Source organism: Mangifera indica, chromosome 14 (assembly GCF_011075055.1).
Source record: "Mangifera indica cultivar Alphonso chromosome 14, CATAS_Mindica_2.1, whole genome shotgun sequence".
Classification (NCBI taxonomy): domain Eukaryota; kingdom Viridiplantae; phylum Streptophyta; class Magnoliopsida; order Sapindales; family Anacardiaceae; genus Mangifera; species Mangifera indica.
In genome coordinates, this window is record NC_058150.1 from 2,095,998 (window position 1) to 2,118,874 (window position 22,877).

At 31.3% G+C, this 22,877-nt stretch overlaps 3 protein-coding genes across 4 annotated transcripts; 2 read left to right on the forward strand and 1 right to left on the reverse strand.

Moving 5' to 3' along the window:
* Positions 1 to 262: 262 nt before the first annotated feature.
* On the forward strand, positions 263 to 3,643 carry LOC123196312 (RNA-binding protein 34-like). The gene is given in 7 exon segments (XM_044610287.1): positions 263 to 442; positions 445 to 959; positions 1,081 to 1,139; positions 1,500 to 1,569; positions 1,660 to 1,785; positions 1,889 to 2,017; positions 2,979 to 3,643. Coding segments are annotated over 7 exon segments (1,476 nt in total). The 5' UTR covers positions 263 to 336; the 3' UTR covers positions 3,450 to 3,643.
* Positions 3,644 to 4,098: 455 nt separating this feature from the next.
* Positions 4,099 to 7,308, reverse strand: LOC123196313 (uncharacterized membrane protein At4g09580-like). The gene is made up of 4 exons (XM_044610288.1): positions 6,852 to 7,308; positions 5,304 to 5,574; positions 5,057 to 5,227; positions 4,099 to 4,554 (listed from the first exon to the last, which is right to left on the reverse strand). Exons 1-4 carry the CDS (start codon positions 7,046 to 7,048, stop codon positions 4,429 to 4,431), a joined length of 765 nt encoding a protein of 254 aa, XP_044466223.1. The 5' UTR covers positions 7,049 to 7,308; the 3' UTR covers positions 4,099 to 4,428.
* A 13,465-nt stretch (positions 7,309 to 20,773) lies between these two features.
* On the forward strand, positions 20,774 to 22,461 carry LOC123195519 (inositol-tetrakisphosphate 1-kinase 1-like). 2 transcript variants are annotated; one of them, XM_044609278.1, is made up of 2 exons: positions 20,774 to 21,790; positions 21,888 to 22,461. In XM_044609278.1, the coding sequence occupies exons 1-2, from the start codon at positions 20,958 to 20,960 to the stop codon at positions 22,021 to 22,023; spliced, it is 969 nt and encodes a 322-aa protein (XP_044465213.1). In that variant the 5' UTR covers positions 20,774 to 20,957; the 3' UTR covers positions 22,024 to 22,461. The 2 variants fall into 2 exon arrangements, with proteins under 2 accessions (XP_044465213.1, XP_044465212.1); XM_044609277.1 differs by having other exon boundaries at positions 20,781 to 22,461.
* Positions 22,462 to 22,877: the final 416 nt, after the last annotated feature.

Genomic DNA, 22,877 nt, shown 5'->3' on the forward strand with positions numbered 1-22,877 from the left:
ACATCAGTTAACTGTTACTAAGTATAAATTATTTAATAAAATGTATTGAAATGATATAAAATTAAATTTATTTTATGATTTAACTTTCGTTTTTATTTATTCCAACCTTTAATTTTAAGCATTTTCTAGCAGGCCTTGCTCCTCTGAAACGATAAATTGTTTATGGGCCTTGTTATTGGCCCATTTATCTTCAAGCTGTGGTTAACCCGACCCGATCCTTTTATATGTCTTTCTCCCTCCTTGAGACCTTGACTGAAAACTTACCTTAGGGTTTTCAATTAAATTCTCTTATTTAAAAAAAAAAAGAAACTGAGTTATGTTAAAACAAAGCTGATAATGGCCAAAAAGAAACTCGAAGACGACACCGTTCCAGCTCCAAGCTCCATCTTTACAAGCCTATTCGGTGGCGTTCCGGATGAAAACTCCGCCGTTTCTTCCATCTTCTCGATAACAATCCCTTCAAAAGGAAAAACCAAGATTCGCAATCAGGGTCTGAGCCCGCCGTAAACCCTAAGACGTCTGGCTCCTCCGACTCTAACATTGCTAAGCTGAAGAAAGTTAAGAAAAAAGATGAAAAACCCAATCTTGATTTACGTGATGAAGAAGCCACTCAGACCCACCAAAAACCTAATTTGAATGATCAAGTGGGTGAAAAGAGGAACAAAAAGAAGAGGAAGAGAGATGAAGTGGAGAGAGAATACGAGGAGAAAAAGTATGGAGCAAAAGCTGAAGAAGTAGAGAAGGTGGTGGTGGGAGAGAAGAGAAAGAAACCAGAGAATGAGACGGAGGATATGTTGGCGAGTTCTAAGGACGAAGGTTTTGATGATGAGAATAAGCTCTTGAGGACTGTTTTTGTTGGGAATTTGCCTTTGAAGGTCAAGAAGAAGATGCTGTTGAAGGAGTTTAGTAAGTTTGGGGAAGTTGAGTCAATAAGGATTCGCTCTGTGCCAATCTTAGATGTGAGTGTAATTTGTTATATTTCAAGTTGTTTTGGGTTTTCGATGGAAGACTTAGAGTGCTTCGTGTTTTTTTTTCATTGTTTTCTAATGATGTGCTTTTTTTTATTGCTTGTTTCGGTAGACTAAAACACCAAGGAAGGGTGCAATACTAAAAAAGCAATTCAATGAAGATGCAGACAGGTAAAACGCTATTTGATTGAAACCTTGGTTAACTTCGTTATTCGGACTTTCGCATATAATTTCTGTCAGAACTGATTCAATGGATGCAGTGTCATTATGTAGCTAGGTTGTTTGCCTGACAATGAATTATTTTAAGTTTTCATCTGGTGATTTTTCCTCCATTATTTTGGTTGACACTCACCGGAACCAAACTCTTTGCATGTAAGTGGGCTAGGCTTCTATGATTTCAGTGGTGTGAGCTGTATTTCTTGCTCTGAAATGGTTCTCTTCTATTTCTTTACCACTATCTGTTAACATCTTTTATGATGATTAAATATGGTTTTCTGATTTTTATCGAATATCGGATTTCACGTGTTGCAGTGTTCATGCATATATTGTTTTCAAATCAGAGCAATCTGCTGAGGGTGCTTTGTCCCATAATATGGCTGTGGTATGTTGCTTATCTGAATATTGGCCATTAATATCGTTGAATGCGAAATTTATAATGTATTGATTCTGTATGTTTTCTGAGTGTATGTAGGTCGGAGGGAATCATATTCGCGTTGATAGGGCTTGCCCACCATGCAAGAAGTTGAAGGGGGAGGATGCTCCACTTTATGATAACAAGAGGACTGTATTTGTGGGTAACCTTCCATTTGATGTAAAGGTTAGTTTTCCATCTACAACATTTTGTCCCTGGATTCTGCCAATGCAGTTTTTGTTGCTTATCTTGCATGATTGTAAGCTTTATTTTATTTTTTTTAATGCAGGATGAAGAAATTTATCAACTCTTTTGTGGTCTTAACAATGTGGGATCCAGTGTTGAAGCTGTTCGGGTAATTAGACATCCTCATATGAGAGTGGGAAAGGGCATCGCATATGTCTTATTTAAAACAAGGGTATGATGCAGTTGTTGTTACTTTTTATTCCCATTATCAATTAATTTACTTAGAAATTTTACTTCTGTCCAACTGTTATTTTTTAACTCAAGATTTTACTTTTTAATTGTCTCAGTTTGTTTTTCTTATTTTATGACTGGTTTCTTTCCCTTTATGAGAGCCATGGAGATTGTGTTGCTTTATAACAATGCTTTCTCATGTATGTGGGCTCTCCACCTTTGTATTGTTTTATAGCACACAAATTTTGTAATTGGTTTGTCATGCCTAACATTTTGATGATGCTTTAGTGTGTATGAAACTGTGGAGGTTACATCTATAATTTACACAAAAATCGTGGAGACCATTTTTGTAAAATAAGTTTTGTTTATTCTAGGCATGGGAACAATTTCTGTTGCCATCAGAATTTGGTACCTGAGATTTTTCACTCATTTGCATTAAATCCTTGAAGCACGGATCTGTAATGTGAGAAGTGCTACGGTGAAAGATTCATTTGCATAAATCCTTGAATCATGGATTTGTAATATGAGAAGTGGTATGGTGAAAGAAATCTGGAATGCCTTATATTCTTAGCTTAGGGCAATCGTGGGAAGAACATATATCAGCTCGAGCAAGAACAACTCTTGGGCATTAGGAGATGGAAATTTGGAGCAACCATTTTCTCAGGAGAACAACTGCCTGGCCTGCTATTCACATTTAATTACTTAGGCAAATGTTTTTTTTCCAAGGGCTCTATTACTATTTTCTTTTACCTGAAGATTGGGCGGCAAGTGATGAGATTTCTTTTTGATTAATATAAGTGCAGAATCTGGATCAATAACATGTACATTATGCTAAATGAACTCTATGTGCTGATTTTTGCGCTGTCATGGCAGTTATTTTGCTATCTTGTAAACAATGTACAACGATTATTAAACTATCTGTAAAATTGTTTTACAATTTACTAGGTTGTTTGAATTTGCAGGAAGCTGCAAATTTGGTTGTTAAGAAGCGTAACTTAAAGCTTCGGGATAGGGAGCTCAGGCTTTCTCATGCTGGGCAGAATTCCACCTCATCTAAGAGAAAGAATATAGCCCCTGCAGTTAATACCCCCTCCAAGAAATTTGTGGGGGATTCAAGGAGTCCAGGCATTGCCAGTCAATCAAATTCAAAGGCTACTTTGTCATACCAGGGTTTGCGGGCTAGCAAATCTGGCACAGAAAAGAAAGTCCAGCTAGGGAGCAGTGGATCGGGTAATAAGATGAAATCAAAAGTTCAGAAAGGGGAGAAGGGAAAAATACGTCAGGAGAAAAGACCAGCGGTTGCTCTGAGGAAGGCAAGGGCGAATGCTACTAGGGATGGTGTTGCTTTGAAACAAGTAGGGGCAAAACGCAAGCTGGACAGCCGGACTCCAGATAGTTCTCATAGGAAGAAGAAAGCCAAGAGATTTAGGTAGGGGAAAGACGGTAAAGTGGGCACAATTTAGATGTTACCTCTATGCTGAGTAAATTTATAATTCATTTGTACAATGAATTTGAATACCTGTATCAGTATTTATAGATATTTATCAGCCATATTTATCAACCATGTGCAATTGTAACGATTCACAGAAGTATTAAAATTCAATTTTGCTTGGTTGTTTTTAGACCACTTTTTGGTATCATATACAAGTAATTGTAGCTTACAATTCCTTGGTAAAGTTTACTACTGCCCTGTTACTCTCTGAAGTAGTATAAAATTGTTTCTGGAAAATCCAACTGGGCAGTTAAATACCAATAAACCTACTTGCATTCAATTTTGAGTACCTAATTTAAGTAATTAAATGATATGTTATCATATTATATGATAATATATTATTTAAATACCTAATTAGATATTTTAAATTGGGTGCACTTAGCATTTGTTCATTTAAAATTTTGAGACTGATTTAAAAGTCTTAGCTATTCAACTGCCCAGTCAATTTTGTGTAACTTGCCATGCAGTCACCAAGCTAATAACTCCCACTCAGCTTCTTCTGTCTAAAACTGAAGTGCAATAAGAAATTCTTCTCACCATGAAATTAAAATCACAGCTAAGAACCAAAAAACAACACTGACAGACAAATCTTGTTAAAAGGTTATCCAACTAATTAGATGTTGAAGCCCGTTTTCCAATCATTTAAAGTGAAATTATACAAACACTCAACCTCCCTCCCTCGCCCTTAACTCACCTTCACCAAACAACACTAACAAGAACAAACACTTATCGTCACATAGATTTCGTGGAAGGCCAACTCATCTTCAGTGTCTGCCGCAGCATTGGTGATGAATTTACAAGCAGAAGAGATTGCTGCATCTTGATTTATTTGAAGCTAAATATGTACAGAATTGAAATTGTAATTTCCGTGGAGAGAAAGGCCCATCAATGTACACCAAGCATATCCAGCTAGTAGATTACTATGTTTTGCTCTTGCTTATTAGTGTTGGGGTAATGGAGATGACACCGATAAAGAAAAGAGTCGCCACGGAGTTGAAATCATAAAGATCCCCCAAAGACTGCAACTCTCCAAGCGCTATACCAGCCTGTAAAACAACCAGGTGAATCACTCAAAAGAGATAAAATCCTCATACAATTCAAAAAATTTATAGTAGTTTTTAGGTAGCTTCATGCTAATCTTCAACCAGCATTCCAACATGTAATACAGTGGTTCGGGATTCTGACTGTTAATATTAAGAATATTTGCAAAGCAACCCAAACAAGGAAGATCTAAAAAACCTTTTGACATTCACAAATATCGAAAAGAGAGAATGAAAAAAAAACAATTACCAAAGTAATTTAGAGTTTTCCAATCTACTGTCTCACCAAGAGAATAAACTTCCTACATTTAAGTGTCTAATAACAATTTCTTGTTACTCTCTATATGAAGTAATAATATGTTCTCTATCTATGTTTAATATAAGGATTATCACAGTCAAATTTAGATAGCTCGGTTTAGAGACCAGAAAGCTTTTGCGAGTTACTCACTAGATAACCCAGATGTTCAGACTTCAGAGTTATTAATCAAGAACTTCCTCGAACACGTACCTTGACAGTTACATAAGCAGCAGGAATGAGTCCAATAACAGTTGCCAGGAAAAATATATGATATGGTACATCAACTATTGGTGAAGCAACATTAATAAACGTGTTAGGCAAAGTTGGGGTCAGTCTCAGGAAAAGCATGTAGTTCAACAAATTCTCTCTTCTTCTAGCTACCTGAAAGTAAAAACCAAAAAAATCATTCCACCTTTTAGGTTGATATATATGAAGCCTGCTTTGAATTGAGATTAACCTGATCCTGGAAGAAAACCAGCTTGTCAGGCCATAATGTAAAGACAAGAGGTCGACCAATCAATTTCGACAAGAAATAGCAAGAAGAAGCACCAGCAGTGGCACTGAACACAACCAGAGCTACACCCTTGATGACACCAAAAAGGGATCCAGCAAGCAGAGACATAAAAATAGTCCCTGGAATCATGAAAGTTTGCATGAAAATGTAGACCGCACAGTATCCCACCAAGACCTGTATGGTATAGTCGCTTGCGTAGTTATCAAGGTGATCTCTGCAAAAAAAAATCCCACGGAATACAGTCAGTATATAGCAGGAAATAAGTACATCACATAAGGGGAAATAAAGCCCTATGAGACAGAAAAGAGCAGCAAGTAAATAGGAAATTAGCTATGCTGTTCATGTAAAAACCAGAACAAAAAATGAAACAACAATAGTTTTGTGAAAAAATAAAAAGAAATTTAGCCTCAACTAAACACTCCCCGAGCCCTTGTTAAAGCAGGATAGAATGAAGACCTCTTGTATGACTACATGAAGCTTTAGTGTCTAAACTAGCAGAGTATCTAAAATAGTTACCCTCTCTCCAGTGCGATGAAAGAAAATGAGAAGCTGCATATGCAATCCAAAATGCACTAGATATATCAGCTGAACAGGACTTCTGAGAATAATAAGCATTTTGAAACCTAAAAATTCCGAAAGCAAGTTTATGGTAGATCAGCACCTCTGCCACTCCCATTAAATGCTATATAAGAATAATATAATGTCCGATAAACTCAATCAGATCTCCACAGTCGCTAATTACACTTCCAAGGAAATAGCAAAAATCATCAGCATTCTTCACTCGGCCCAATGCATGTTAGTTTTATATCCCACTAGTTCTCTCCTGGTAATTCTTGGACCATTTTCAAGACTCCCATGGTTGACTTCACAAGAAGAAACAAGCGTCAAAATATCTGGACAAAACTTAATTTCCCTTAGCAAATCCATCTGTAATTAGTTTTCTCCACCCAAACCGGTTTCCAACAAAAGCATTAAAAGATTTCCAGCAAGCCTTATCACTAAATTCTTTCTAAGAACAACATGCAAGTGGAAATCATTCTAAAGCAATAAGATCCTGATTTTCTAGCACAGATCAATATGGAAACCAATGTCCATTAAATCATTCACTTCAAATAGAACAATTTCCAGAACCAGTTATCTATAAAAATGATAGATCCCCAAAAAGTAATTTCTTTTAATTTACACCTGAAATCAAATCTTTTGTCAGAAAAATGCAATAGCCAGTTAAAAAAAAAAAAAAAAACAAAGCTCTGCTTTTGCTTTATGTCCCAAAAGAGATATGTACCGACCGATTGAATAAACAATCGCACACATTACAATATAAACCCCAAAACCCATTTTCCTAAAACGAAAATTGTTCCCAAAAGAAATTACATTTCCCTATATAAACTCCAACAAAAAACAGAACTTAACCATCAAAATTTCACCTTTTAATTGTCAAAAACAAACAAACCGGACCTCATAATAAAAATCGGAAAAGACATACAATACCTAAGGATTTGAAGATCCTCAAGGCTTCTAGGGAGCTTGAGGAAGCTGTAATCAGATGCGGGCATAGTCAGATAAACCAGCAGCAACCCCACCACGAAACCAATCACCACCATTGAAGCCATCACCACCTCCCAAAACCTTAATGGAAACTTGTTAATTGATTTCAAATTCCCATTACTCTCTTCAATCTTCCCCATCTCTTCTCCGGTCTTTCTTCCCTTTACCTTGTTTTCACAATATATAAAGAAAAAAAAAACCTACAGACTAAAAAGTCCTTTTTTAATCCCCTTCTTGTACCTTCCTTTTGGAACACTTCCTAGCAGATATTCGTTCTGGTATTCCCAATTCCTCTTTTCTTCTTCTTCCTTACCAAGAAGAGGAAGAGAAAGAGAAAGAGAGAGAATAAAATTTGAGTGTTTCCTTTTTTTAATTTTTCCCTTTTACGCTTTGCTTTTGCCGAAGAAGCCAAACAAGTTTGATTGGTTTGGCGTCTTGTCGTCCTATATACCTTATTAGTCCACATTGTTAAACTAAAAATAAACAATAATTATTAGTAAATCGAATTCATTTTTTTAATTACTAATAAAGCAGAAAAGACGGAGGGCAAATATGACACGTAAGCCACGACAAACACGTGAGTGATAGTGGGAACGGCACAAAAACAAAAAGACACGTGCTTATTTATGATATGTCCTCCCACAGGTTGCTCGCCGCTGCACATTTTTCATCCAGATCACCAAAATAGCCTTTTTGTTTCATTTCTTCAATGTTCCAAATTTGCAAGAGCCAGCCTCAAGGGATTGCTGGATGCCCAAGGATAAGTGTATAGGCTGAAATAAGGTTTCCTTATTAAAGGAAATTGGGAAGTAGATGCTTCTGTTTTTTTTTTTTTTTTTTTTTTTTTTTGAAATTATAATTTATACTTATAAGCCAACCATAATCCCCACTATAAATAATAATAATAATGATCTCTAACACTATGTTATTAAATTATATTGAGTAGAGTAATTTTTTTTTTTACCTCTCATAAATAATTTAAGTGGTAAAAGAGAAAGATTTATGTATAAGAGAATATGAGTTTAATTTCTTATGCAGATATATCAAGATTAAATTTTTAATTTACTTGATTTAGTAATTATAAAATTGATTATTAAATCTGTAATTCATCCTCTCTAATGTAATTAGTTCGATCCTATAAAAGTGATGATTCAACTTAGGTGAAATTCTTTGTTTAAAAAAAATTACTTTTTTTATTAGGGTTTGATCTAAAAACAATTTTTCATTGATTTAGATGATGAAAATAATATTTTTTTTTATATTAAAATGCCAATTATGTAAGGTAAAATAATTATTTTAATATATATAAATTTAAAAAATAAATATTTCACAAATTATATCAAAAAATTTTAAACATAACATGTTTAACTTTTAAAATTTTCAAAAACTTTAGTTGGTTCCTAAAAAATTATCATATTCACCTTATTGGTCTTAACAATTTGAAATATGATATACGCACCCATGCTTAGTTGTGTTTTCTTCAACTTTTAGGTGTCCGGCTTTCATTTTTGAAGTTATTCAGGGACATTTTAAATTCTAAATTTCAAAAATCTCTCAAACTTTTTGAATTTTTTTAAAAAATTAATATTTTTAAAAATTATATTTAACCCTACACATATGATAACATGTCTTAACAATTGTATTAATTTTTTTAATTTAAAGTTATATAAATATTTTTAAAAAATAAAATAATTGAGATAATTTTCCCTTCATAATATTGTGTATTTTTTTTATTGACAAATTTGATTTTTGGTGACAGAACATTATTTATGCAATCAAAAGATGAAAAAGTGTTTTTAGCCTAAACCTTAAGGGGCTACATGTTATTTACTCTATTGACTAAGATGGTAGCTGCAAGTGTCACCGACGTAAGGAATTATGGTTGATTCGGCGCATTCATATTGTCAACATGTTGATTTTATGTATTCCAAAAGCCAGCTAGCGTTGACTGTTGACCCTCAGAACTAATTCATTGTCTAAATCAAATCATTTTTTTGGGGTAAAATAGATTACATCAAATAAATCAAATCTTAATTTAGTAATTAATATTATAATTATTAAATGAGATGAATAAAAAATTTAATTTGAAAATATTTTTTAAAAATATTTAAAATATCGCGAACATTTTTTAAGTTAGAATGGCAAAGTGATCTTAACTTAAGGAGATATAAACAATTTCATCTAAAAGTCAGTCTTCCCAACCCAATCCTTTACTTTGATACACAAATGTCATTAAACTACGGAACAATCTTTTAACTTACTTAAATATATTTAATTAAATAAATATTGCAATATTAAAAGAAAAATAAATATTCAAAAAATTAATTATTAAAGAAAAAGAAATTAGTTAGCCCTACCACCTTCTCCTCTCTTAATCTATCTCCAAACTCATTCATTTCACCCACATGCGTTATCCAAAACCTTTTACACAACCGAATGCACCATTCACTTGAGGCGACGAGCCTATTTGAATCGTGTGACTAAATATACAAACATGAGGTTGAACATCAAACTTATTAAAACTCATAATTAAAAAAAGAATATGATTGAAAGCGAAAACTCTATTGTGTTGTTCTTAATATTTAGAAATAATATAAACATACATTAATTAAAACTAATTATTTATATAAGTAGATCTCTTAATTTAGTTTTTACACGTTGGTCTAAATGAATGGTTAAGAACAATCTTTTGGAATTAAGAATTTTAATGATTTTATTTCTTTTTAAGCGAAAATATTTTAAAAAGTTATAAAAGGATTTTTTAACATATCCTTTGACTTTTTAGGTAACCTTGGCATTATATCTCATCCATGGTTGCCCCCACTGAGGCCTTGGAACCCACCCATTGAAGAAAGGAGATTAATCCAGCTTGCAGAAAATTAACTTTTAAGCTCATTGGATTAAGAACCTTATCTAACCTATGAATTGGGTCTCCACAACAAGATTACCAAATCTCCCTTTAAATGTAAATGAGAACAAGCCAAGGAATTGTTAGAATGGATATATTTAGATATATGTGAGCCATTTAACAGTATAGCCAAAGTAAAATTTCATTACTTCATTACCTTAACTGATGATTTATTTTCGGTATGAGAATCTATATTTAATGAAATACAAATTTGAATCATTTGAAAAGTTCAAAGAATAACTCCTATAATTCAGGCAAATAATTGGAGACTATGAATTTTGAAATAGATATTAATTCAAGCAAATAACTGGAGGCTATGAATTTTGAAATAGATATTAATTCAGGCAAGAAACTGAAGGCTGTGAATTCTAAAATAAAATTTATGCATGCTAATTAAGTTTGGACACTTGTTGATCTACTAGAGAGAATAAACTCTTATAAGCTGTAAGTGGGTCTTCAATAAAAAATTGGCAATGATGGAGAGGTAAAGACAAAGAGGTAAAAACCTTTAAAGCTCAGCTAAGCAATGAAAGATTATACTTAAAGACAAGGGTTGAATTATGAGGAAACTTTTTTGCTTGTATCTATGATTAAATCCATTCATATAATGCTTGCCATGATCATGAAATTTGGTAGATGGAAGTCAAAACTATAGGGTTTTTCAAGGTGCCAATAATTGATAACACAACAAAATTTAAAATTTAAAAAGAAACAATCCTAAAAACCCCAACAAGGATACATGTTTTAATCATAAAATTTATAAAATATGCAAAACACTCATAAAGTATTTTAGATTTTATACCCGTGTTGATGGTGTAGGGTTTTAGGGCGTTGTTAATAGGTAGCCTAACAAAATTAAAAAATTTATAAAATCATACAATCCTAAAACCCTTACTAGGATACCCATTTTAAAACAAATTTAACATGAACATTCAAAACAACCACAAAGTATTTTAGGGTTTATATCTAGATTAATCCACTGAGGCCTTGGAACCCACTGAGGTCTTTTATGGTGACATGTCAAGATTAAATTTTTAACTTACTTGATTTAGGAATTATAAGGTTGATCATTGAATCTGTAATTTGTCCTCTCTAATGTAATTAATTCGATCCAATAAAAGTAATGATTTGACTTAGATGAGATTCATTGTTAAAAAAAAAATTACTTTTTTTATTAGAGGTTTGATCTAAAAACATTTTTTCACTGATTTAGATAATGAAAATAATATATTTTTTATATTAAAATGTTAATTATGTAAGGTAAAATAATTATTTTAATATATATAAATTTAAAAATTTAAAAAAATAAATATTTCACAAATTATATCAAAAAATTTTAAACATAACATGTTTAGCTTTTAAAATTTTCAAAAACTTAGTCGGCTCCTAAAAATTATCATATTCACCTTATTGGTCCTAACAATTTGAAATATGATATACGCACCCATACTTAGTTGTGTTTTCTTCAACTTTTAGGAGTCTGGCTTTCATTTTTGAAGTTATTCAGGGACATTTTAAATTCTAAATTTCAAAAATCTCTCAAACTTTTTGAATTTCTTTAAAAAAATTAATATTTTTAAAAATTATATTTAACCCTACACATATGATAATATGTCTTAACAATTGTATTAATTTTTTTAATTTAAATTTATATAAATATTTTTAAAAAATAAAATAATTGAGATAATTTTCCCTTCATAATATTGTGTATTTTTTTTGTTGACAAATTTGATTTTTGGTGACAGAATATTATTTATGCAATCAAAAGATGAAAAAGTGTTTTTAGCCTAAACCTTAAGGGGCTTCATGTTATTTACTCTATTGACTAAGATGGTAGCTGCAAGTGTCACGACGTAAGGAATTATGGTTGATTCGGCGCATCCATATTGTCAACATGTTGATTTTATGATTCCAAAAGCCAGCCAGCGTTGACTGTTGACCCTCAGAACTAATTCATTGTCTAAATCAAATCATTTTTTTGGGTAAAATAAATTATATCAAATAAATCAAATTTTAATTTAGTGGTTGATGTTATAATTATTAAATAAGATAAATAAAAAATTTAATTTTAAAATATTTTAAAAAAATAATTAAAATTATATTATTTTATATAAAATATCGTGAACATTTTTTAAATTAGATATAATTTATTCACCCCCAGTTTCTAACTAATGGCAAAGTGGTTCTAACTTAAGGAGATATAGACAATTTCATCTAAAAGTTAGTCTTCCCAACCCAATCTCTTACTTTGATACACAAATGTCATCAAACTACAGAACAATCTTTTAACTTACTTAAATATATTTAATTAAATAAATATTGTAATATTAAAAAAAAATATTCAAAAAATTAATTATTAAAGAAAGAGAAATTAGTTAGCCCTACTACCTTTTCCTATCTTAATATATCTCCAAACTCATCCATCTCATCCACATGCGTTATCCAAAACCGTCCACACAACCGAATGCACCATTCACTAGAGGCCACGAGCCTATTTGAATCGTGTGACTAAATATACAAACATGAAATTGAACATCAAACTTGTTAAAACCCATAATTAAAAAAAGAATATGATTGAGAGTGAAAACTCTATTGTGTTGTTCTTAATATTTAGAAATAATACAAAAATACATTAATTGAAATTAATTATTTATGTAATTATTTATATAAGTAGATCTCTTAATTTAGTTTTTACACGTTGGTCTAAATGAATGGTTAACAACAATCTTTCAGAAATAAGAATTTTAATAATTTTATTTTTTTTTAAGCGGAAATATTTTAAAAAGTTATAAAAGAATTCTTTAACATATCCTTTGATTTTTTAGGTAACCTTGGCATTATATCTCATCCATGGTTGCCCCCTACCGAGGCCTTGGAACCCACCCATTGAAGAAATCCTGAGCATCCTGTTGAACCCACCTTTAATGAACCTGCTTGATTCAATTAGATCATTGGCGTCTTGATTTTTAACTAGACTCAATAGGAGTGGGAGGCAGTGTTGGTGGTGGTGGTGACGTAGGTTTTATAGCATTCAAAATAGATTTATATTCCAATAAATTAAATGAAAAAAAAAATGTCCAAAGAAAGTGAAAAAAATTATTAAAGTTTTAAATTTTGACCATGGGTTCTAATGGTCCCTCCCTCTGGTAACACTAGCCGACAATATTGAAGTATTCGTTGTTTAGTAAGATTTGCTTTCAATTGTTGATAAAGACATGTCGACAATTTCAATGTGATGATTGCCGAGTTTCTTTCTTTCTTTCTTTTTTTTTAAATGTGTGTATATATATATATATATATATATATACACACACATTTTTTTAAGGTCAAATAATTATTTTTCACTCTATCTTTATTATCGAAAACTCAAATATTTATATACCTATTAAATTTTATTATTAATATCGATATAAAATTATCATTTATTAAAATATTTAAAAAATCTAAAAATTTATTATATTTTTTCTCTCTAAGATTGAAAATATAATAAATTTTTTTTCACTTAAGATTTGAAATATTAGTATTTTTGTTAAGATTTTTCCAGCTACCATTATTGGCGGTCGAAAACAGACAATGATGTCCATTTTCAATCATCATCAATCGAAAAAACTAGTCAACGAAGACAAATAGAGTTTTCATTTAGAGACAAAGAAGGGTCTTCATCAGTCAATGACCATTGAAAATAAAAAAAGACTAGGAGAGAAGTTGAGAGGGAGAGAAAATGTCGTCGTTGTCATCGTCTCCGGCCATCGACAACATGTTGGAAAAACTCTAAGGGGGAAATATAAGTTTCTCTAATATTTTTGTTAGTTTTTTAATTTGGAGTGGAAATATGATAAATTTTTAATTTTTTAAATACTTTTGTTAAACAACAATTTAAACCCAAACAATAATAGTGAAATTTAATTAATGAATGTGTATTCGAATTTTTAATAGTTAACATACGAAAAATTAGGTTTGCATCAAACCTAGGGTAGGAAATAGTCATTTGCCCTATTATATATATAATTTATATATTTTTATTGTATACTAAAAATATATAAACATAAATTCTTTTATAGTAAAGTAAAAATTTTAAAAATACTCTAAAAACAATTAAAATGAATCCGTCAACCAGAGAAAACCTATTAGGTTAAACTGCGAGCCTAGTGATCATATTTGGACCGATAATTCAAGTATTTTATTTTAACTTGATACATCAGCTATACAACTTTATTTCATTCTTTCATGTTTTAGATTTAACGAGGGATAAAGTTGGAATTTTGGAACATCATCACATCAGTATTCAGTAGTACACCTGAAAAATGAGATGTTCATTTCTCATTCAAATTCACCCCAACAACATCTATGACCAAATTGGGCTTATTCTGGCCTTTTTAAAGATTCAAGATGTTGTCTCTTTAGTTTTGTGAAGAAAATTGAAGGCCAAAGGACTATTTCCCACCCAAGGTGCTGCAATGTCAAGTGTCCCTCCTTTATCTATGATAATACCAAATACCCACTCATCAGCAGTTAAAATTAACGAAACTCTAACCTCTTGAAATTTAATCTTATTTTGCCCCCTAAACTTAAAAAACTAATTTTTTTTCCAAGTCTAAGTTTTAAAAAATGGTAGTTTCACCATAGATTTCGTTTTGAAATCTCCGACGTCATCGCCGGCTCTATTGCCCACGGCCTCTCCCTCCGACGATCTCTTTCCTCTCATTGGACGCCAGATTGGCGTCGGGAAGAGTAGTGGAAGACAAAAAACTTCGTCAGGGAAGACGAAGTTCTTCGTTCTTCTAGACGAAGATGAAGTTATTGTCTTCGTCTAGGAAGACGATCGTCTTCCCAGAAGAAGACCTCTGGGAAGACGAAGATTGAACGTCTGACGCCAATCAGGTGTCCAAAAGGGAGGAAAGAGACCGCCAGAGAGAGGTGATGCTTCGGGAGGGAGAGGTTACCGACAATAGAGCCGGAGATGATGACGAAGATTTCAAAACGAAACCCTAGGGTAAAACTGCCATTTTTTAAAACTTAGGTCAAGGAAAATTTAGTTTTTAAAGTTTAGAGGGTAAAAAAATATTATATTTTAGTTTATTTTTAATATTATAGAAAAAATAATAATTTTACCCTTACTACTATTAATTTTAACTGTTGATAGGTTAGTGTTATCATAGATAAATGAAAGAGACTTACATTGCAACATACCTTGGTGGGAAATAGTTCTTTGGCAAAATTAAATAACATCCTATTCTTGTGGAAGAAAAGATGAAATGTCATTTCAAGAGGACATATCATATCCAGTGGACCATTTGGTGGGCTTGTCCTCCACTCATTTATGAGGGATTTCTCTGCAAATTTTAGTATTATAGTTTTGAAGTTCATTGCATTACACTATTTGATTACAAAAGCATTAATATTATGTTGGCGAATCCCCGTTTCTACCCAAACTTTGATGAATTATCTTTTTCACCTATTAAGTTTGAAAAAATCTATGTTTACCCAAATATGTGTACTTAAGTTATGATTTGAGTGCTCAATTAAAAATTTAGATGATAAGTTATTATATGATTAAATGACTTTAAATTAATAATAAAATAATATTTAATTATATGATGATATATCATTTAAATACCTAATTAAATACTTAAAATTATATATACATATTATTGTTTTTTATCAAAAATTTTAACATGTACTAATATCTATTAAATATATAAATAGAATATTGATAATTTTACTTCATGTGAAAAAAAAAAAAAATCCCATCTCATTTTTTCTTCTTTTTCCTTTTCCATCATTTTTCTTATTTCTCCCTCCTTTCATTACATTTTTCCACCTCTAATACCCAAAACTTTGACATCCTCAGCAATGACAATTTCCACACACTCAACCTCTCTCTCACCTCTCCTAATCTCAATAAACAACCACAAAATGGCCTAAGAAGATGGGCTACCAAGTCGACAAGAACAAAGGCCAAGCTTAGGAGAAAGCCGATAATGTGACCAACACGACAATAATGCAACTCAATCCGTAAAAGAATCAATGAATTGGGTTCATAGATTTACTCTTAGCTTATGGGTGCAATAAATGTTGTTTCATTAATATTTGATTCGTGCCATTGACATATTCTTGTATTTGTTAAATGTTATTGTGTGCATGTTGGTAACCATATGAAGGCTAAGGCACTAGGTGTTGATGTTGTTAAGAATGCAATTGGCATGAACAAACAAAGCAACTAAAACTTCATTCAATCAAATAATTTAGAAGCCTAAATGAAAGATCAATTGATCATTTTTTGTATCACACAAAATTTCATTTAGGCGTTTTTACTTTATAATTATGTATATTTTCTTATAGGGGGTATTTTGTAAAGTTTGAGACTGTCAATGATATTTATGACGTCTCTTGGTTCAAATCTAACAACTCTTTTACAATTGTTGTCATCATCTTTGTCAACAATATCTTTCCACTAGTTACCAATTATATTAACATCTATTATATAACTTGTAAGAGGAGAAAATGTCAAATTTGGATTTACCCAAGATTTTATAGATACATATATATAAACCAAAACATTATTAAAGTACATTGATAGATACTATAATCACTATTACAATAGCTTAGCTTTTTTAAGCATTTACCAATGAAAAATATTCATAAAACATGAAAGGTCAATGGTCAAAACCATAGAATTGTTCTCTTCTTTTCAGAATTTTGTTGTTAACTTTCACTACCTTTTCTATAGAAGTTATTGTGCCTTTTCTATAGAAATTATTACCACATCGAACAAAGGTCACTACCTTTTACTTTGACAAAGTCTTTTTTTATGCCTTTAAATATAATAATTTTACTCTTCACTTTCATGCAAGTTGGATGTGGTAATAATTGATCCAATGAAATATAAAATGAAAACCTAAATTTTTTTATTTAGAATTGGTGAGTAGAATTTTACAAGTTATATTTACATGCATACTTCAACAAAATAAATGGGTATAAAGGATTATATTGAATAACTTTTCTCATGACACTATTCTGTTGAATCCTAAATTTTGTTGAAAACCCATTGTGATGTAGGTGGTGTCTTAAATTTTTAGTTAAAAAAGAATTTTGGATCTCTTCCACCTTATAATATTATCCAAATTTTAGTGAAAATTTTCCATTTACCGGTCGCAATTTTTCCCATTTTGGGTTTTCCGTATAAAATCATATGGTAAAATTGTTTATACAATTTTTCGTCACCAATTATATATGTATTTTAGAACAATATAAAAGTAAAGAAACAAATTAAAGAATAAAAAGAATGAGACACATGATTTTTAATGTGATTCCGTTCAGTGGTTGTAAAGTCTACATTTATGATATAACTATTAGTTGAGATATATTAACGTGGAGAATGATTACAGTGAATATATGAGTTCTAATTGATCTTATAGTATAATCTCTAGTTATGCTCTTATGATGCTTCTCTCTCAGTGCTCCTTTATTCTTATTCAAATAAGATTTTAAAATTTTTTTCATATTCTAATTGAAAAAAAATTACAATATGGAAAATACCTAGATTGTGAATGCGAAATTGAGTCCTCTTTGATGTTACAAATGAGAAATAGGAAAATTTTGGTGGAAAATTTTGAACAAATTCCTTATTAATGACTCGGATATTTGAAGAGAAGCTTTTTGCATAGAAATTATGCGGGACAAAAAAATCAATAAAACTATGTATATATATATTTTTATATACTATTTATATATACAAATAATGTGTTATCATATGATTAGATGATTTTGAATTAAACATAAAATAATATCTAATCATATAATGATTTGTCAACTGTATATCTAAATTAAACACATAAATATTATATAACATCAAGTGTTGCTTACTTTGTAAGTCATTGTTGTTTGATTTGTAGGTCTCCTAACTACATACCTTTTGGGATGAAAACAAAAACTTAACCATTAAACAAACATATATATAACTTTTATTCTTTTTAATTTACCCTTCAAGATACTTATTTGGATTGGAATGAATTGAGTATAATATATAATACAATTTAAATTGGATAGGATTTGGATTTGTATTGTAATCTTTTATATTATATTAAGTCAATAATAGATATCAAACATTACTCGAATATAGAAAAAAGGGATTTGATAGGATAGGCTAAGGTTTGGCTAGAACAAACAAACTCATTGTGGGCAACATGTTGAAAACAAACTTATTATTGGGAATTATCTTATAATAAGCAAGAAAATATAGACTTGCATTGTAGGATAAAAAATTGAATCCAAAGTTTTATCTATTTAGTACACTCAATTTAATTTCAAAAGAAAAATCCAAATCAAATAAGGGTTTCTCGTTAAAAATAAAAGCCAAAGGATTTATTCCCACCCAAGGTTTACTCTTTTTCCAAACTTCTATCCATTAACTTTTAAAAATTCAAATACTCACTCGTTAGTCATTAAAGTTAACCAAATCTGTTAGTTTTCAAATTTTATTTTTTTTTCACTCTAAACTCTAAAAACCTAACAATTTTTCCCTACCTAAAAGTTTTAAAAGTTACATTTTTTCCCTGCAAGGGTTTTCAATTTTCTCCCTTCTTCTCTGGCGATCAGAGCTGGGGAGAGCCTCGTTAGGCCATCCTCTACCTGCTGTCAACAATCTTGACCAAAGAAAGACCAAAAGACGGTGAATTGACAGATTATCGAATGCATCCACGAAGGCCATCGACAGACAAATCAACAACAATTTCATCAAATTCGATAGTGATTCAGTTAGATTCAAAGGTGGGAAGTATTGCCTACCCTAAATTTGGTCGAATTATTGTTGAAATCCAATGAAATCGCAATTGATTCGTCTGTCGATAGCCTTCGTGGATGCATTCGATCATATGTCAATTGTCATCTTTCAATATTTCTTCAGTCAGGGACATCGACAACAGGTAAAGGATGGGTTGATGAGGCTCTCAACCGACTCTTATCATTGGATAAGAAGGGAGGAAATTGAAAACCCTAACAAAAAAAAAATGTAACTTTTTAAACTTTTGAGTGAGAGAAAATTATTAGTTTTTTAGAGTTTAAAATATAAAAATAGATAAAATTTTAGTTTTTTTAATAATATTAATTAAATGATAATTTTATCTTTAAAACTATTAATTTTAACTGTTAATTAATGAGTATTTAAGTTTTTTAAAGTTAATAGATACGAAATTGGCAAAAAGTAAACCTTGGGTGGGTATGTGTCCTTTGGCCAAAAAAAAATAGATCAGAGTTATCTGTTGCTTTCCTTTTAGTGGACTGCCGGATTATTAAAATAGTGCTTTGCATCTAGCATATTAGCATATGTTCCTTGCTTTATTTGCTAACCAATAATATATGAATAATCCAAACCCATCCCCACCAAAAGAATAGGTTACAAATTTATAAACAATAAAAACTTTGTATGAGCATTTCGAGTATATAAATCATATATAATAACGTGATTAAATAATTTTAAATTAAAAATAAAATAATATTTAATCATATAATAATATATTATTTATATACTTAAAATATGTATATATAATATTGTTCCTTTATATATTTGTTTGTTGTCAATTCAAACGGGCAAATTTTGTTTTTTCAGATGGAAAGGGTCAGACCATGTAACTATTTTTCATAATTTCCACAATTGCAAATAAAACATAACACACTAAGAGAGAGACACTTTTTATATTCATATCAAGAAGTAAACATCATGATACTGTCTTTATATTATTTAGATAATATCTAATTATCATCATCTTAGGCATAAACCCTTGCTTATTCTTGTGTTAGTTCAATGCCTTTTTGGCTTTAGAACAAAAGCCTAACTAAATTACAATAAATATTCTCAAATCTGAAGCCTTTTCTTATCTCTAAGAATAATGCCACTTTAAGTCCAACTACCAATATTCTATCTAATATTCTATTGTCAAAGTCACCATAAATATTAAGAAATTTCTTATATTCAATCTAATATACTCTAGGCCAAAAGATTTGTTCTCACCCGAAAGGTATAATAAAATCTTAAATTTTTATCTTCTAATTTTCAAAAACTCAAACATTTATATTTGAGCTAAATTCGGTTAAAATTCTTAGTTAAAATTAAAGACAAAACTGTTATTTAATGAAAAAATTTTAAAAATTAAAGTTTTACCATATTTTTTTCTCTCGATATAACAATTTACTTTTTACCTAAAGTTTAAAAAGTGACAATTTTTTCCTTTGGGTTTTCTCTCCTTCTCTCCAAGTACTAATTTCTTTCCCCCTTCCCTCCTTCTTCTCCCTTGATGTCGCCTCCCTCTTGCCTCCTTCTTCTCTCTTGATGTCGTCTTCCTTTTGCCTCTTTTGTCAAAGATAAAGGTCATTGTCTTTGTCTCAAACGAAAACAAAGAGTTTTAGTTTGAGACAAAAACGAATGGAAGATAAAATTTTGATATTTTACTATATTTTAGATGAAAATAAGTCTTTCAACCTATAATTTAACATTATGATAATACATTTGAAAATGTTTACGTGACCAACCATAAATAAATAAATTAATTTCATATTGATATATCTCAACTGCCCTTAGCAACTCTAACTCTGTAAACTAATAAAAAAATTATCAAGAAGCAATTTTAAAAAATAATTTTTAATTATTTTTTAAAATCGTTAAAACATTAACAGATAAATAAAAAAGAAAAAGGAATTTCCACAACGCAACCTAACTCAAAGACCTCAGTCAAAAAAGGTTCCATTTCATAATCAACATCAATTAACGTTGACCACGATCTACATTAATCACAGCCGTTAAATTTCATAATCAACATCAAGGTCCCTTCATTTACATGCGTTTCGTGGAGTGTGCGGCGCGAATCTGCATATTACCCAAGAGAATATGCCACGTGTACTCCTTTATGCTAAACCCTGGTTAACTTATCATTCGCCTTCTCTACTCTAACCCTATTCGAAGCTATATATACCTTTCTCTCTTTTCCATGCAATTGACGTTTTTCTCTTTACAACAAATTTTCTGTTTGTTTCTTTGGAAAATAAGAAAAGTGAATCGAATACAAACCAATCTCTCTCTGAAATTAATTAGCTCTGGTTTCTGATCTTGCATTCTGAATGATTTTGAATAAGGTTAAGAGATTGAAATGGCGGAGAGGCGATACGGAATAGGTTACGCTTTGGCACCAAAGAAGCAGAAGAGTTTCATTCAAGAATCGTTATTGAGCCTTGCGAAATCGCGCGGTATCGATCTAATCAAGATCGACACCGAGCGTCCGTTAGTGGATCAGGGACCGTTCGATTGTGTGCTACACAAGTTGTATGGTGAAGATTGGAAGAAACAGCTCCAACAATTTCAAATTCAGAACCCTAATGCGATTATCCTTGATTCTCCTGAAGCAATTGAACGGTTACATAACCGGATTTCGATGTTGCAGGTTGTTTCGGAGCTCAAGACTGGAAATCAGTCTGAAACCTTTGGGATACCGAAGCAGATTGTGATTTACGACAAGGAAACGCTCTTTGATCGACAGGCATTGGAGTTGTTGAAGTTTCCGGTTATTGCGAAGCCTTTAGTAGCTGACGGTAGTGCGAAATCGCATAAAATGGCTTTGATTTTTAACCATGATGGCTTTAATAAGTTAAAGCCACCGATCGTTCTTCAAGAATTTGTTAATCATGGAGGAGTTATTTTCAAGGTTTATGTTGTTGGTGATTATGTTAAATGTGTGAAAAGAAAGTCTTTACCTGACTATTCAGAAGAGAAACTGAAGGGCCTTGAAGGTTCTTTATCGTTTTCGCAGGTTTCAAACTTGGCTGCCAATGAGAAAATCGATGAGAACTTTTATGAGATGATGCATCAAGACACTCAGTTGCCTCCTCAGAGTTTTATAACTGATATTGCTAGGGGTTTGAGAAAGGCTATGAAATTGAATCTCTTTAATTTTGATGTTATTAGAGATACAAGATTTGGGAATAGGTATCTCGTCATTGATATTAATTACTTTCCTGGTTATGCCAAAATGCCCTGTTATGAGAAGGTCTTGACTGATTTCTTTTGTGATATACTCAATAAGATTGACAGAGACGTGTTTGAAGGAACAAGTGAGGAGAAAGCAAGGAACCTTCCTTGCAAAGAAGGCAAGATGGGAAGTGATACCTGCTGCAATGACGACCGAAACCCTATTTGACAAAAATGTAGCAATTACCTGAGAACAGTGTCTGCCGCGATGGTTCATGGGTGTGATGGTTTGGATTAATTGGAAACTGTTTTAAGGATTTGGACCGTTGTGCTGAATTGTGAACTCGAGCGAGTTGCATATTTCTCATTTAGGTGGCTGTTGGTTGGTTGGTACAGTGGTGAAATAAGTAGGTTGGTTGGTTCTTGGCTGTAGTTTTAGCCTCTTGACAACAATACATGGTGTCTCAGTGTTTGATCATGTATATTCCATCTACCATTACTCTGGAGATAGGTACTTCTCAAATACTTTGAAAGTCTTTGGAAAGCAAGTTGTACTCCGAGGCTTTAATTGTTTTTTAGACTTGTTCTAGTTTTGTTCTTTAATTTGTTCTACTTTTGTTCCTTTGGCATCTTTAGTCAATGAATTTTGTCATTCTGTTGATGATAATTTCATTCCATTTTTTTGCTTCCTTGTGTGGGTTGATTATTGCTGAGAATTGCTTATGTAGACCTGCTGTGATAGTGATCTATGTGGTTGCTAGCTTCTTAACATGTGAATTTGAACCCACCAAATGAATTTTAAAAACAGACACAATAAGTATGTTGCTATCCTTTATTTTCTAGAAATTGAGGAAGAAGCAAAAATATCAAATAGAAAGTTCAAATTTTGTATATTTGATTACCTCAGATGATTATATTGTCTTTACTTTAATGAAAACCTTTTGGTTGACATATTAATGTTATTTTTGCTTTTTGTCCAAAGGTCATAATATGACCTGTCTTACTGTTGTTGCAAATAATGTGAGGGAAGGTTTAGTGAAGAAAACTAAGTCTAGATAGCTTGCTTTATCTATTATTTTTTTATTATTATGTTTTGGAGTATATG

Coding starts and splice junctions, on each gene's coding strand:
- LOC123196313 (XM_044610288.1), bottom strand. CDS start 7,048: ATGGGGAAGATTGAAGAGAGTAATGGGAATTTGAAATCAATTAACAAG. Junction 5,228..5,303: donor TGGTTTTCTTCCAGGATCAG/GTTAATCTCAAT, acceptor TTTTACTTTCAG/GTAGCTAGAAGAAGAGAGAA. Junction 4,555..5,056: donor CTGCTTATGTAACTGTCAAG/GTACGTGTTCGA, acceptor GTTGTTTTACAG/GCTGGTATAGCGCTTGGAGA.
- LOC123195519 (XM_044609277.1), top strand. CDS start 20,958: ATGGCGGAGAGGCGATACGGAATAGGTTACGCTTTGGCACCAAAGAAG.